This window comes from Mixophyes fleayi, chromosome 8 (genome assembly GCF_038048845.1).
Source record: "Mixophyes fleayi isolate aMixFle1 chromosome 8, aMixFle1.hap1, whole genome shotgun sequence".
NCBI classification, from domain to species: domain Eukaryota; kingdom Metazoa; phylum Chordata; class Amphibia; order Anura; family Limnodynastidae; genus Mixophyes; species Mixophyes fleayi.
In genome coordinates, this window is record NC_134409.1 from 83,726,399 (window position 1) to 83,741,697 (window position 15,299).

The window sequence follows — 15,299 nt, forward strand, 5'->3', positions numbered from 1 at the left end:
TTTAAAAACCCAAAAGAAAAACATTTATGCTTCCTACCTGTCCATTGCAATTCTGTAAGTTTATATTCAGCTTAATTATCAATTTCTGGCATTTACAGATTTGTAAATAGATGCTATACATACAGAGATCATCATCATAGCAGTTTGTCTGTAGAAGTCTGAGACAATTATAAGCTGTTGAAAGCTGCAGATTCAATTTTTTACTGTTTCCTGCAGAAACCATTACATTTAAAATGAATAAAAAACTGTTGCTTTGAATTAAATCACATCTCCCCAAAACATCGGAGATGGAAAATTGTTTTTTGTGCAACTTAATTTCTTTCATTGTGCAAGGATTCTTATTGGGAGATTCAGAAAGGAAACCTGCATTATTTATTACTATCAGTCCAATTATTATTTGTTTTGCCAACATTAAATGGTCATGTTTTAAAGAGAAGTTGGTGTCCATCACTTGAACAGAATCGGATTACAATATGCTGGTAATATCTATACACCGATGCAACAGAACAATCAGGTTGAAATTACATTGTTTCCCAGATACATTCCATTTATTTCCCTACTGAGGATTACAATGCATCACTATCTTTCTACACTTTAAGAAACAGTTTGTCATAGAAGGCATTAACCATACACCATACATTACTGACCCTGTTCCAACAATTTCACAGTAGGTCTTGCCGGACGGACTAAATCTCAGCACAAAAGCACAGACAGATAGGCCTGACATATATAGCTTTCAACTGTGCAAAATAATGAGCAGTGGAAAGTAGTCCCATAGTAAGCGACTCGACATCTGTTTAAAACACAATATTTTTGAACTGATTAAATGCAATGAGAAACATTTAAATTTAGGCATGACTGAAATGCAATCTGTCCAATCGGAGAGGCTTTATTAAAATAACTTTAGAGAATTTTTTTTTTTTTTTTTTTTTTTTTTTTATAATGCAGCATGGTTAGTTTTATCTTTTCCCCAGACTGGAGAGCATCACAGCAGCAACGTCAAATTGCCAATAAATACAAGAAATAGACCTGGCATGATGGAAGATAGGAGTTCTAGCAGTGTAGGACAAGTGGCAGGTTCTGAAAAATGCTCTCATTGAATGGGAGAGAAAAAAAAAAGTGCTGTGTGTAGTTAAATGATGAACCATTCTGATGTATCAATCAGGGACTGAATAGTCCATGTTAATGGCAAATGGAAATTAAAAAAAAAAAAAAAAAAAAAGTGGCTAGATGCACTTCTATTACTGAAGCTCTTTCATGCGGTTAAGAGCACTCCCGGCTTGGAACCATTCAATCTGTGTCTCATTGAAGGAGTGATTCAGGAAGATGGTCTCTTGTTTACCATTCTGATGAGTGATAACACACTGGACAGGCTGCAGTGGACAAGTAAAAAACATCACATTTAAATATTAACATTACTTCATATAACATTAGCTTATTCTGACATATTCTTAAATCTGGCACCTGGCAAATGTGAGTAATTGTTACTCACAATCACCAAGTCACTAAGATAAAAGGACTGATTATTTATCATTATAAAACAAAGGACATCAAGCTGAAACAGTACTTATTGGCAGATTAATTCTTTTTTTTTTCTTAAAACAAAAACACCTATAAAAAAAATAAGCCTTTAATATTGGCACTAATCCATTGGAGTTTATGGATGAGTAGGTCAAAACGCATGGAAACTTCCAATCAGATTAGTAACTGTACGTATACAGAGAAAAGTCAATAAAAAAGAGGATTTTTACTCACCGTAAAATCAATTTCTCTTACTACACTGGGGGACACTGCGTTACCTTGGGGGTATAGTAGGTGGGACTGGAGTTAGGCACTTATAAACTTGTTTGTGCCCATGACTCCTCCCCCACTATGCCCCTCCTCTGTAGCTGACTTCAGTTTTGTATAACCAAGCCAGGAAGAGAGAATAAGCAATTTTAGAAAGCAACACCAAAGATAGCACTACTTTCAGAGCAAGGGAGGGCGCGCAGTGTCCCCCAGTGTAGTAAGAGAAATTGATTTTACGGTGAGTAAAAATCCTCTTTTCTCTGTCCTACCACTGGGGGACACTGCGTTACCTTGGGGAGCTACCAAAGCTGTGTCCAAGGGCAGGAATGCTCTGTAACGGCTGTGCACAATGTTTTTTGTGTTCAAAACCCTGCATTTGTGAATGCAAAGGCATGCAACAAAGAAACAATATGCAGCAGAAACAGACGCTGCCACTCTGTACAACTGCGCCATTGAATGACGCTTTTGTGGCGTACAAAAAGCTGCAACCCTCCTGGAAAGTGCACTGTAAAAGTCACTGGAACCTGCAGAGGGGTACAGACAGAATATTGGTCATGATGCAGTGGCAAGAGACCACCTAGACCCTGTCCCCCCTACGCTCTTTAGCGTTAGAGAGGCTAAATGGGCATTAAATTCCTAAACAGGAATTGTGTGAACAAGAGCACAAACTATCTCCCGTCGGAGAACATTACACAAAAAGAAGAGGCACAAGAATGATGAACTACAATCTCTGTGTCAGTGGAATGCAGGCACGAATTGTCATAACCAATAATGTCTCGTACAACGCACCACTAAGTTTATGATAAAGAACATGAGGAAGAGCCATACACACTCTCGCCCCAGATCCCCTACGAGATGTGCCATCCAAGAGAACAGCCTGCATTGAGCCAACAACTCAATAATATACAAAGGATCACCATATACACTGATGCAACAGCTTAAGCCACTCAGCGATATCTAAGGGAGCACTGATACAGTGCTTAAATCATTCAGAGATAATCAAGGGAGCACTCATTGCATGAGCTAACCGCTTAACTAATTCAGACAGTCACTGGAGGCCCAAGCAAGCCTCCTGATGACGAGAACTAGACTCCCTGGAAATCTACAACCAACCAAAGGTGGGCTGAGCATGAAGAAACCACTTAAGCAAAACAACCTTCCGCTGAGCTAAACAGAGAGCCACGGAAGCTGCACGCTGAAAGAAGCAGGGCGTAGACCCAATAAAAGCCAGCTGGTAAGGAAACTCTTTTAAATACACCTGAGTGGGATGTGTGAAATTCTAGGAATTTACACCAATCGAATATAGTTTCTAGCCCCAAATAAAACAGCTAAAGAAGAATCTCTACGGCTGAAGCGAAGGTAGCAACCATGTTCCTGCAAGGATTCTCTAGCCGAAAAGGTTAGCCATCCGACGCCACAACGTCAACCCAGATAATGAAAACAAAGAGAGCCGAACTACGAGATGAGGCCGTTCTGGAACAGGAAAAGAGGGACGAAAACACAAGTCCCCTAAAACAGTAGAACACTGCTTTGCGAGACATAGGCGGACCCCCAGACTAGCTGGTATGCGCCCCCTCCTAGAAACTCTTGAACCCCTACAAGAAAATTGGACCTGTGAATCAACTGTACACCCCTAAGTTCTAGGGAGACCCGACTTGGCTATGAACAAATCCAACTGAGGGACATTAGATTGAGAGCCGATAGAGAAAACAGGTTAACATGTGAAAATAACTTGGGCTCCCTCTCAGAGAGCCCTATGACCTAACCAGGAGAGCACAAAGGTATTACCCTGAGGTGACCCACTTTACCTGTTAAAGGATTGATTGCTAAGGCATTCGGCCCTCAATAATAATAATAAGTTGGACTAGCTTGGCCCATAGGATGGCACAAGGAACACCCCTCCAACCATACACAGGTCGACCCCTATCCTGCATTAGGATACGGGAATTGCATAAGTGCTACAAATATGCAGCAGCACTGCATTTTAAGACCGAATCTCTTCTACAGGTCTTCTGACCCTCTGTTTTTATTAGTGAGTCAGTTGTTGTTCTTGTACAATGTGCCCTGATTCACTAAACTTACCTTTCGGGTGGTGCTTAGTCAAAGGGGTGCTATGTACGTCCAAAGCCATGAAATCAGCCTTCCTTGATGAGAATCTCCCTGTTGAGACATGGGAGATGTTACGAACAAGAAGAGCCAAGGATACAAGTAGAAACTTCATATCCTATTTTGCAAAACAGAAACTGCTGATACTGAAAGGAAATTCTGCCAGGAGCAGTTTGGAACGGTGTAGAAAAGAGATGAGCGTGTTCTTCGGTAGGAAGCTATTGAAAACCCCAAACTAGAAGATAAGGCATAAGCCAACGCTTCTATCATGTTAGAATAAACGAAGAGCTGGGTAGGCTCAAAGTGATCACCTGTGAACCCAATAATGCAGTCCTTCTTGCTGAGAGGCTGCAAGTATAATGTTCTGGCTGAAAACGTCTAGCTGTAAGCTAAGCATAGGGTGTAATAAACAACTTCCACCTTCGGGGAATGTCCACAAATCTAAGGATGTTTACCTGATGTCCCCAGCACATAAACTATAACCACCCCGTAAGGCTAAGCCTGACTCTGAATGTGGCACCCTGACCTCAAATCAACAGAGAGGATCAACGGATGGAACACGTAAACATCATGGCCTGGTGTCGCTGACATAAAACAAAGAAAGCACACCTACCGCCAGAAACCTTTGGCTACTCATTTGTAATAGCAAATTGAGAGTTCCGCTATTGGAACGAAGTGCTGTAAGCATGTCGCTAACTATAGGTATCATAGCTGAATAGCTGTATGCCTACCAGCTATGATGCTGTTGGCTGAATACAAACCACCCCATTAACCCTTAATGTGAATAAAGGCTAGAGCACTTCTTCTGTCCGAGAACCGCTAGATAAAACCCGTTACCAGCCCCTGCTCTGTGTAGGAGGACTTCTTTGTCTGCTCCTGCCGGGGACAGCAGAACAAGAGAACAGAGGAGCCACAGGATTGTCACCAACAGGGACCTCCCTTGTATTGACTCAGGAGAGTTATAGGAGGTGAAAACATAGCCAGTCTATTACGGTTTACCTGGTCTTTGACAAAAGACAGAAACTGAGTCCAAGATATGAGGAAAAACATTTTTCCCAACTAGGGTGTCACCATCGTTTAAAAACAGAATTAAAAACGATACTACATTACCCAGTGATGAGAGGCAGAAGTCTGGAACAACATGCACTGATGTGTGTGTATGCTCCGGATCCAAGATGGCCGACGTTTGCGCCATTAGGGAGAGAGAGAGGGGGAGGTGTACTCCCTTCTCCTAGCATGTCCGCCTCTGCTCACCGCCGCTCTAATATATATATATATATATATATATATATATATATATATATATATATATATATATATATATATATATATATATATATATATAATGGCTGCAACAAGTGAGAACCGCCGCTCTGCCATGCCCAGGGTGCGTGCAGTCTCACTGACATCATCGCCTCTACAGAGCGCGATGCTTGTCCTTCTCCCCCGCTGCTCGTTATCTAGGGGCGGAGGAGGGGGGGGGGAGGCTGCCGGCAAGTCTGCGGGCGGGGAGGAGAGGCAGAGACACCCTCACTCCCGCCCGCCTGTTTAAACGTGGCCGCGGCCGTCTATAAGGCCGTTAACAAACATATGCGCCCCATATAAAGCTGCCTATAAAGGCATACTTTAAATAAAACATGGCCCACGGCCGTCTATAAGGCAGTTAATAAACATAAATGGCCCCTTGCGCGTTGTTTTCTAGGGGTAGATTGCCGGCAGAGGTGCAAGGGAAGCGTGCTGCTTACCTGTGCTGGAACTCAAGAGTGAAGAAATCCCGGGGACTTTCACTCCTCTGGGTCATGGCATGGAGTCCAGCGCTGCACCTGAAAAGGAATAAAAAAATAAAAACAGGAAAACCTACTGCTAAACTAAGTATAGGCAGGAGCCTATACAGAAGTGACCTTTCTCCAGAAGGCACTTACAACAACTGAAGTCAGCTACAGAGGAGGGGCATAGTGGGGGAGGAGTCAGGGGAACAAACAAGTTTATAAGTGCCTAACTCCAGTCCCACCTACTATACCCCCAAGGTAACGCAGTGTCCCCCAGTGGTAGGACAGAGAAAGATGTACTGGCCCAATCTATAAAAATACATGTGAAAGAGGTATTTCCAGCACCAACGTGGAGAATACCCTTCCAATTATATTTGCCCTCCTTTCCCTTGAGTTGGAGGTCTATCCCATTCAATTCCTAGCATTCCTTGTATTGAGCAGGGTCCCTGCTTTTATTTACATCTGCTGTGCTGGATCTCCCCTGGTACGGTGAGAACTGAGCAATGCCAGAGATAAGCGGCAACAGTCCTGGATAAGTAAGCCCTGATCCCTGCTCAACACAGAAAATAGTAGGATTACAAAAATACACCAAAGTGATGTGTTAAAATAGGGAGTGCATTTAAATATATTAGAATAATACTTATAATTAACAGGGTGCTGTGATTGATCTAATTCTATTCTGCCATCTGAAACCACATTAGCAATCAATAATATAAAGACTCACAAGCTGTTTCCAATAGCAGGTTATTCACCCCATTTAAATGAAATTAATTGGGTAGCAATAGAAAGCTCCATGGATGGCGTTTTTCACATTATTTTGTAAACAGGCTAGTTATACAATGGCCTGACACTTGGAAACCCTTCAGAAGTTGTCTGGTGAAGTCCAAATTACACATTATCCCCCTCCCATATTAAGACAGATTTGGAAGTCTTGGTTTAAGTGATTAATTCATTTGTCCACACTTTGAATGCGCTCAATATTGAAAGGTCACTACTATTTATATGGAAGCTTCTAAAATTTTTATAATAAAAGACTTCTGTATATTTGTTTTGTTTATGGATAAGAAAATAAAAACAAACCACCCTTAACAGTAATGGTGAATCCAGGCACATGGGGAGAGTCAGTCTAATTTGGAAACCATTCTGGAGTTACCATTTGAATTCCAAAAGGTCAGATCACATTATAACTAGCCTATTTGTCTAGTAATGGAAAACTAACGGTTTTGTAAACCCCACTGACAAAGAACCCCCACTGGGATTTAGAGCTGTTTTAATACATATGAAACAGGTTGTAAACAACTAGTCCTTTAGTAGATTACCCCTTAATATCGAAACTATTTTTATGCAACATATACATTTTTAAATGCAGCCATCACAGAGTTGCTCTGATTTGTTTGTGTCTGGCTACACCAACATCTTTAATGTGTGCATCAAGAAAGTACAGAATATAATCTCAAACCATTAAAATGAGTAATATTTTTCTTTTAGTATTCTAATAAGATTATTCAAAACTATTTGCTATGTGCTTTCAATAGTGTACTTTTGTTATGTGCAGATGCACACATTTTGTCTAAATTGCTAGAAAATTGGCACCCTGCAAAAGTATAGGTTTGGATTGTATATAAATCGATATTATTCACAAGCTTTCAGAGTGCTTTATCTAAAATATTCTAAAACTTCTTGTAATCATGCATTGTGGAGTCACTAGTTTACAGCAACTTTACCTTTCCAGGTGCCAAATGCTTGAGCCCAGCAAGTGTGATCTTGTCCTCGGGGTGAATCTTCTCATAGTCAGTAGGGTCAGAGAAGGTGAGAGGTAGGAGCCCCTGCTTCTTCAGGTTGGTTTCTGAAATAATTCTAGCATTAGTTAACTGCACTCTAAGCAGAAAAGAAAAAAAACGTTTTTGTTTTTTTGAACTTTCCTTTAAGTCATTTTCTGTTTTTGGTTATGTTTTAACCCTTTCTTTCACAGAGCAGTTAGCCATGAAAGTAGACAAAGAAAAACCCAAGAAAACAAATAAACTGTATTCCTGGGTGGGTTGTCTAAAATCCCCCTTTCTACTTCAGCAACTGGGGTACTGAATGTCCCAAAGCCACACTCAACAGGGGGTCAGGATGCTTAGCAATGATCAGCTGCCTGAAGCACCTTTCTACCAGGCTTTCTTACCTGGTCCCTATGGAGAAAGACTAATAAATGAGAAGCTACAGGCTCAATTACTGGGTCAGCAAGACCAGTACAGTTAAGAAACATTACAGGTACAAATTATGGTAGGTGTGCACTGGTGCACATGTACCTTGTATAACCAGCAGCTGAGGATCTACAGGTGATCCTGACCTGTCAAATTTTGTATAAATAAGGGGCGCCATTGTTATACGAGGATTGTACAAATAACGGATTGTAATTTTGCCTGTGGTGGTTAGTAGTAAACATGTATTCGGAGTCCTGTATTGGTGACCAATATTCTCACTAAATTTAATGCATAGGTTATGTTACATAGACCAACATAGATAAAAAGCCTAACAGCAACTCAAATATATATCACACATATAATTCATCCAATTAAAAGTCCAGCTAAGAAAGCATAGATATGGCCATATGCCAGTGTCATCCAGTCAGATAAAATTGGATGTCAATCGATAGTACATGACCAAGGGTGCAATGGAATTGATTGGGGTATCCAAATTGATGTAATTAAGTCTCTATACTTGCGGTTGGTACCATAGATAAAAACACCCAGCAAGCGACTCTGACCGTTGGCTGGCATCGTTGTGGTGGTTGATGAAACTGAATTGCACTGTAGAACTGCAGCAAGTTAAGTTCCATGGTGAAACACACGCGTCGATGACAACTTCCTGTTGTATGTGTGGGTGTGTCCAACGCGTCTCGTCACTCCCAGTGACTTTTTCAAGGGAGAAACATTCCCTACAACAAATTCTGTTTAGGCCCCGATACAAAAAGTTCAGTCCAAATATAAAGCACAGAGCTGACAGAATGGTGTGCCAGAATCACCTGGGCCAATCAGGGTTAATAACAGCAGCACCCTTTCTGGTCTTACCTCTAGTATGTGAAACACTGGACAAAACAGGACATCACCAGACCTGCGGGCCCAGAGCCTGACTAAGTTTAGGACAGAAGAAACACTCCCCTGGCATTAGCTATTAATTAATTCAGCATTTTTGCATACTAGTAACTTATGAGACCTATATGGAGGTTAGTAGCGGTCAGGGAGTGTTGGCCCTTTCTGTTGAGATTGCTCCTGGTAAGTGGACTGTTTTATTTTTTTATATTTGTATTTAAACACACCACTTTTAAAAGCACTCATTAATGACTATAAACCAATTGACTAACTAGCCTCTCTTATACTATAACTCAGGAGATCCACCTCCTAACTGTCCACCATCAGAATGATGTCGCTTATATGGTCGGCATGTGTCACCCCATATGTTCAGATAACGGCTTGCACAAATACGTAAAAACTTAGACTGTGTAGCCTATGTGGGCCTGACCAGTTGCAGTCTGAGTGATAAATTCATGCTGCTCTCTATAAATATTTCAATAAACACGAATTATTACATTTATTGGTGATGAAGTGTGTCCCAGCAAGGCATCCAAGTTCTAGTTCTAGCCCCCTCCCCTCCGAAAGGAACCTGTGCATGCAATGGAGAAAACCCTGGGAAGGTGAGCCCTATGCACGCAGATACCCATAGTCCATAACGAAGAGTTAGAGTTGTATCATTAGAATTCTGAACACAAGGCAGAACCTGGGTCTGGTATGAAACCAATTTAAACCATTAACCTTTAGGTCAAAGAAATGTTTAATGCTAAAAAGTGTTTGTTAAAAATCACAATATTGGTTTAGTAAGAAGATTCAAAGGACTTAAACAAAAACACACCCAAACAAAACGGATGAGTGAACGTTCGTTGTTTAGCTATTGCAGTCCATCCATCATAACTATGCCAGTCACTCTGGTGCAAGATGACTCTCTTGCCATCACATTCTGGCTCTCTCCATCACAGCCCCAAGGTGTGCAATCAAGATAATCCCAAATCATCCCTCCCCCAAAGGCCTGTGGCATGTTTAGACCAAAAGGGTGTTTGGGAAAATAGTAACAGGAGTGATCAGAAGTCAGCAACTTCTCTCATTTTTCCTCCATAGCCCTCCACAGAGCGTCCAATGCCCCTCATCACTCCATAGCGAGGCCAAAATGGTTCTGGAAATTATGATAATGAGCAGAGCATATAATTTGGAGGCTAGTGCACTGGGATAGACACTATAGTAGTCACAGAATTCTGTTTCATTCTTTTATCCAAACAGGTTTCTGACGACTGCAATGAGAACCTCAAAAGAAGCCTTTTTATTGGTCAGTGTGAACCAGCACCCAACTATTACTGCTCACCAGTGGGAGTCTCCAGGGGACATCCCATAAGGACTCTTGCTCCTGCACCTCCATTTTGTAAAAACAGATGTTCTACTGGTCACCGATACGGACTGCACGGTGGTGGATTCCACTGCTGAAAGCAATCCGCCCCCTTTGGCAAGACGAGTTTGAGGACCATGGAAAGGAAGACCAGCAATACTACAGGGGAGCATATACAAAGTCCTGTTCACTCTCCCAAAGGCTAATGCCTTGGATAAGGGTGGGACAATATGATGCAATGGAATTCAAATTACTATACCAAATATGCATTTATTAGCTCAACAGTGTGTACAACTGGCCAAGAATCACTCAATGAAAGACGAGTCATAATAGTTAGGAAGGTTACTTTATGCAGTACCTTTCAAAGAGATAGAAAGGAAAGGGGAAGTAAACATGCTATGCCTTTGACAGAATGTTGTTCAGGATACCTAGAAGTGAATATTGACCTAACAGTACTGAAAACTCACCATGAATTCTTGCAAAGCTCTTGGTAATGATGGCCCTGCCGCCTAAGTGCCGTGGTTCCAGTGCTGCATGCTCTCTGCTGGATCCCTCTCCGTAGTTCTCGTCACCGATTACCACCCAATTAATTCCATGTCCCTACAACAGACAGGTCTCATTCAGGATGGAACATCTTTGCCTAACAGTTGACACTACATAGCGCTGATGATATGGTATCCCCTTACATTTTCTAGTGGCTCAAACGGTCTTTATAGTGCAAATTACATACATTTGTACCAGGCATCCCATAAAGTGTCTTATTCTGTGTAGAAACAGACTTTATTCCAAGCAATTTATATAGTGCCACCAATTCTGAAGCACTGTACAGAAAGTATGTAATTCACAACAGTCCTCATAACCCCTCCCCCACATACGGGTTAATTTTGGCAGCAGCCAATTAAGACTGTTTTTGGAGTGTGGGAGAAAACGCATGCAAAAATGAGAACATACAAACGCCACACAGATAAAGCCCTGTTCCACAAACTCATGACCCCAGTGCTGTGAGGCAGAAGTACTAACCACTGAGCCACTGTGATACCCCAATGCTGCGAATGACATTCATGATAGTTTGAGGACACACATACACTGCTATAGTTAGCTATTTTTTGGGGGGAAAATAGGCAGTTGTTATTTGGAGATAAAATTTCCTTGACCAAATCACCCGCACAATGTCCTTTACCAATTATAGTTGCAGATAATCATTATATGAAAAGCATCCAGTCCATTACTAAATTATGTTCAGAAATTTGCCATCCCCATCTCAAGTGATAAGGAAATCCATAGCCAAATCTTTATACAGACCTTATATGTCTACATATTAATACAGAAGTGGAAGCTGCTCAAATCAATTTATAGGCCATAACAGGTGCTTAAATGGGTGGGGTTATCCTGCAAGGAACATACACACAACATTTTTTAAAAACACATATGTATGGCCCAAATATATGGGACTCTCATTGTTTAGAGTAGGACCATCCGATTAGCAAAAGCGCCTTGGCGTGGCGGATGGCTTAAACATACATTTGCAAATGTGTGCAACAAAGACTTTTGCATTTTTATCTACAGTAGAAATGGCAGATCTGTTGCTGGCTATAGCAGTGTGCTGGGGGAAATAATGTTGTCTATGTAGTGTATGTCTACATATTAGTTAGATAACATTTTAAGCCCACACACGAAAAGTAAACAAGCCTAGTTTGAAAGAGTTAAATGAGACATGTCACAGTGTTTTGATGCCCCTAATCTACTATATTATTAACAAAGTAGCTATATATACACACTACCTTATAATAGCGAGCAGTATCGGGAACAGATCCATATTCCTGAGTCAGAAAGTTCTTCACACTATTTGCCTTGTTGTTCTCAATGTTAATGGCCCCAATCAGCAAGTTATTAGAAATGTTGTCCAAGTGACCCCTAAATTTCAGCCAGGGGCCAGCTGCAGAAATATGATCTGTTGTGCACTTGCCTTTCACCTGTGATTTAAGGATAAAAAAATAAACCCAGTCAAAAAGCTAAGAATTAAAGAATATTTGATTGGCAAAAATAAAACAAAGCCACAAAACATGCTTGCCAAGGGATATCTTCAAAATTAAACATTCATGAAGGAATACATATATATTGCTTGATGCACGCTACAGTAAATTCAAAAGCTCAAAACAATTATAGACGGTTTATAAAAAAACATAAAACAAGGGCCCCCACCCAAACAATTAGACTTAAAGAGGGGCGGGGGAAAGGAGAGTGTAAAGTGCTTCCTACAAAATTTGGTTGCATACCAGAAGTGCTTGGAAATGCAAAGTTAAAGAAAAGTGAACTTGATAACGAGAGACAAGACAAGTGCAGAAAACTTGCAGTTGTTTACCTTCATGAGAATCTGCATGTCAACCAAATCTTTCCCATCCCACTTGTTGAACGGCTCGAGTAGCTGAAGACGCTGGCTGGTAGGACTCACATCCACATTTTCACTGCTCCCGTCCTTGGGTGGATATTGGTAGGTATCCTGACCAGGGTCAAAGCTCTGTAGGAGGTGGCAAATGTTACATTTATAACAAATCCTCATTAAGTCACTGCAACTTCTAACATCCCAATGTATTGGCAAGAATCATAAAGATGAATGGTATTTTCACAAATTTTCCTATTTGTTTTTTACAAGTTTAATATCAAGAAATAGGACATTTTATTGAGTTGAATGAAAACCCAAACGAGCGGTAACTTTGGTTAAACACAAAGTCAAGTAACCACATTAAAACGGATCTTGCAAGTGTAAACCATGAAACAACAAGAACAACTTACGGAAATAGACAACCACTGAACAGACCAGGGGTAAATGCATTAAGAAATAATGTGACTAGATCTATAAAACAAGTGAGTGAACAAAATGGCACTAATGTACAGAAAAAGCAGCCCTAGGGATACAAAGAAGAACCACTAACTTCTCACATCAAAGAAAGTCATAAATACCTGAAAGAGCGCTATTTCTTCCCAGTTTAAAGAGCCTAGATTTCACATATGGATGCACATGCAGCGTGGCTGTATGGAACTCAAAAGCAAACAAAGAAAACAAACATAGGGTAATATAATCAAAATATAACTACAACATACTAAGAGGAAAGTTCCACAAACGGGATAGACCTTTTTCCTGGTGTGTAGGAGCTGGATGTTTGAGGATCCATATTTCAATCCATAAAAAGATCTTTCTCGAGGCGAGCTTGAGAAATATCCTTTTATGGATTGAAAAGGGTTGGTTTAGCAGTGTGTATACTCTACTCGCAGCTGGTGGCCTTTCGGATGGAGGATACCCGGGAATTCCATCTTACTCCGGCTGATATGTGCTTTAACGTCTGTTATTGTATGCTCATACCAGACATCAGTGTTTTGTGTCGAGTCATGTGGGACTTTTTGGGGTTTTTTTTAATAAAAGGTTTTACACTATGTGTGTTTTCTCTCCTGGTGGTTAACGCTTGTGAACAACAGAAGAACTGGATGTTTGAAAATTATGTTTTCCTTAAGGTACCTCAATCTACAGGCTCATACTTAGCGTATATCTCGTAAGCAGCATTCCTAAGGGATTTGTTGGTGTTTGTCAATTATTGAAGAGGATTTTGTTTATTCCTACACACCAGGAAAAGGGTCTATCCGGTTTGTGGAACTTTCCTCTTAGTATGTTGTAGTATGTTATATTTGACTATATTACCCTATGTTTGTTTTCTTTGTTTGCTTTTGAGTTCCATACATCCACGCTGCATGTGCATCCATATGTGAAATCTAAGCTATTTAATCTGGAAAGAAATAGCGCTATTTCAGATGTGACTGGATCACTTATAAGTAACTTCTGGTATAAAATTTATTTGAAGGAAAAAGTGTAGGGCGCTTATTTATATAATTGCAAATGCACTTATTTTTTGATATTGTGTATATTTTGGTAAGTGAAATCTTTATTTCTAAGACCAGGAAAGAAACTTGTTTGTTTTAACCTTGCTAGAGGGAATGCATTATTTCTGATGTAGATATCTGATACAATAAGCCTTTGTTTAGTAAGTCTTTTGTGTATCTTGGTGTAAGGAAATGTCTTGTTTGGGGTTTTGCAACTTTTCTTGGGGAATTCTTTTCTTTGGAGGAACAGTGTATTCTGCAACTGTTGGAAGAAAGCACCCATGCTAATCTTGTGTTAACTAGATCTTTTGATGGTCCCTTAGGGAAAGGAAGGGGTAATTAGACTTGCTGTCAGATGCCCACTGTGTTCAAAACAAGAAGTAGGAAATGACAGCAAGGTTTTAGGATATCACAGATAAGTGTAATTGTAAGCTTTGCATTGCATGTAAATCTATGTTTGGGTAAACAAGTTGCATCCTGATTCTAAAGATAGACACAGCCTGTGATTCTAAAACCTGTATGAAAAAAAACAAACCAAAAAAAAGAAACTTGAAGCAGAGAGTGTTGTTTATTTCGCTCAAGACCCTGCTTGACAACTTCAATATTTCTGTAATTCTGTGACCTAATGGGTAGCTCTGCCAGTCTGATAGGCCAGGGATAGTCAATCTACAGCAACCTGATCCGTAGTAAGCGGTCAGGGATACCAGCCCAAGTGTACCAGCACGGGAGTACACTAGCAGCGACAGTTAACCAGCAGGAACGTGGTTCTGGGTGCTATAAAGTTCTCCAGTGGTGGCAGTAGGCTCCTCCTACTGCAGCAGGAGGGGCGTATTCGGAATAACGAAAGGGGACGGTGGCAAAGTAAGCCCAGCCGGTTCCCAGCAAAAACAGTATCATAGGCGGTCCATCCTGTCACAAGCGATTTTTACAAATTACCGATACTTTGACTTTAAACACATTGCCGTTCTAAATATAGCTGCATATTTTTGATATTTGTTTATAAAGCACGGGAACTCATTGTGAACGATGCTTAATTCAAAAGTTTAAGCTTTGTTAATAACCTGGATATATCGCTGGTCCCAATCCACTTGATGACAGCTCTTAAAAAACAAAACAAAAAAACCCCCCAGAATTCCCTGGCTAGGTGAGGTGTTAGAATAAGGACAGAGTGGGCCCCCTTTTTATCAAAGATCCCTGTGCTGTTTGTGCGGCTTTTTGTATGGTTACACTCGAGGGAGTACCAGATCAAATTAATGCTAAAATGGAACAAGTCACATCATTATCTGACAAGCCAGTTTATCAGATGTTCTCAAAAGTATCAGTCCCTTTTGTTGACTGGGAGTG

General features: G+C 40.7%; 1 protein-coding gene across 1 annotated transcript in view; it reads right to left on the reverse strand.

Moving 5' to 3' along the window:
• Positions 1-358: 358 nt before the first annotated feature.
• The window catches only part of ACO2 (aconitase 2), a 57,561-nt gene continuing 42,620 nt past the window's right edge, over positions 359-15,299 (reverse strand). Inside the window, exons 13-17 of the mRNA XM_075182817.1 lie at positions 12,445-12,600; positions 11,864-12,055; positions 10,550-10,682; positions 7,388-7,509; positions 359-1,373 (exon numbers count right to left, since the gene is read on the reverse strand). Of these exons, the coding sequence (XP_075038918.1) occupies positions 1,242-1,373; positions 7,388-7,509; positions 10,550-10,682; positions 11,864-12,055; positions 12,445-12,600 (735 nt within the window). The 3' untranslated portion in view covers positions 359-1,241. The remainder of the gene's footprint in view (positions 1,374-7,387; positions 7,510-10,549; positions 10,683-11,863; positions 12,056-12,444; positions 12,601-15,299) is intronic.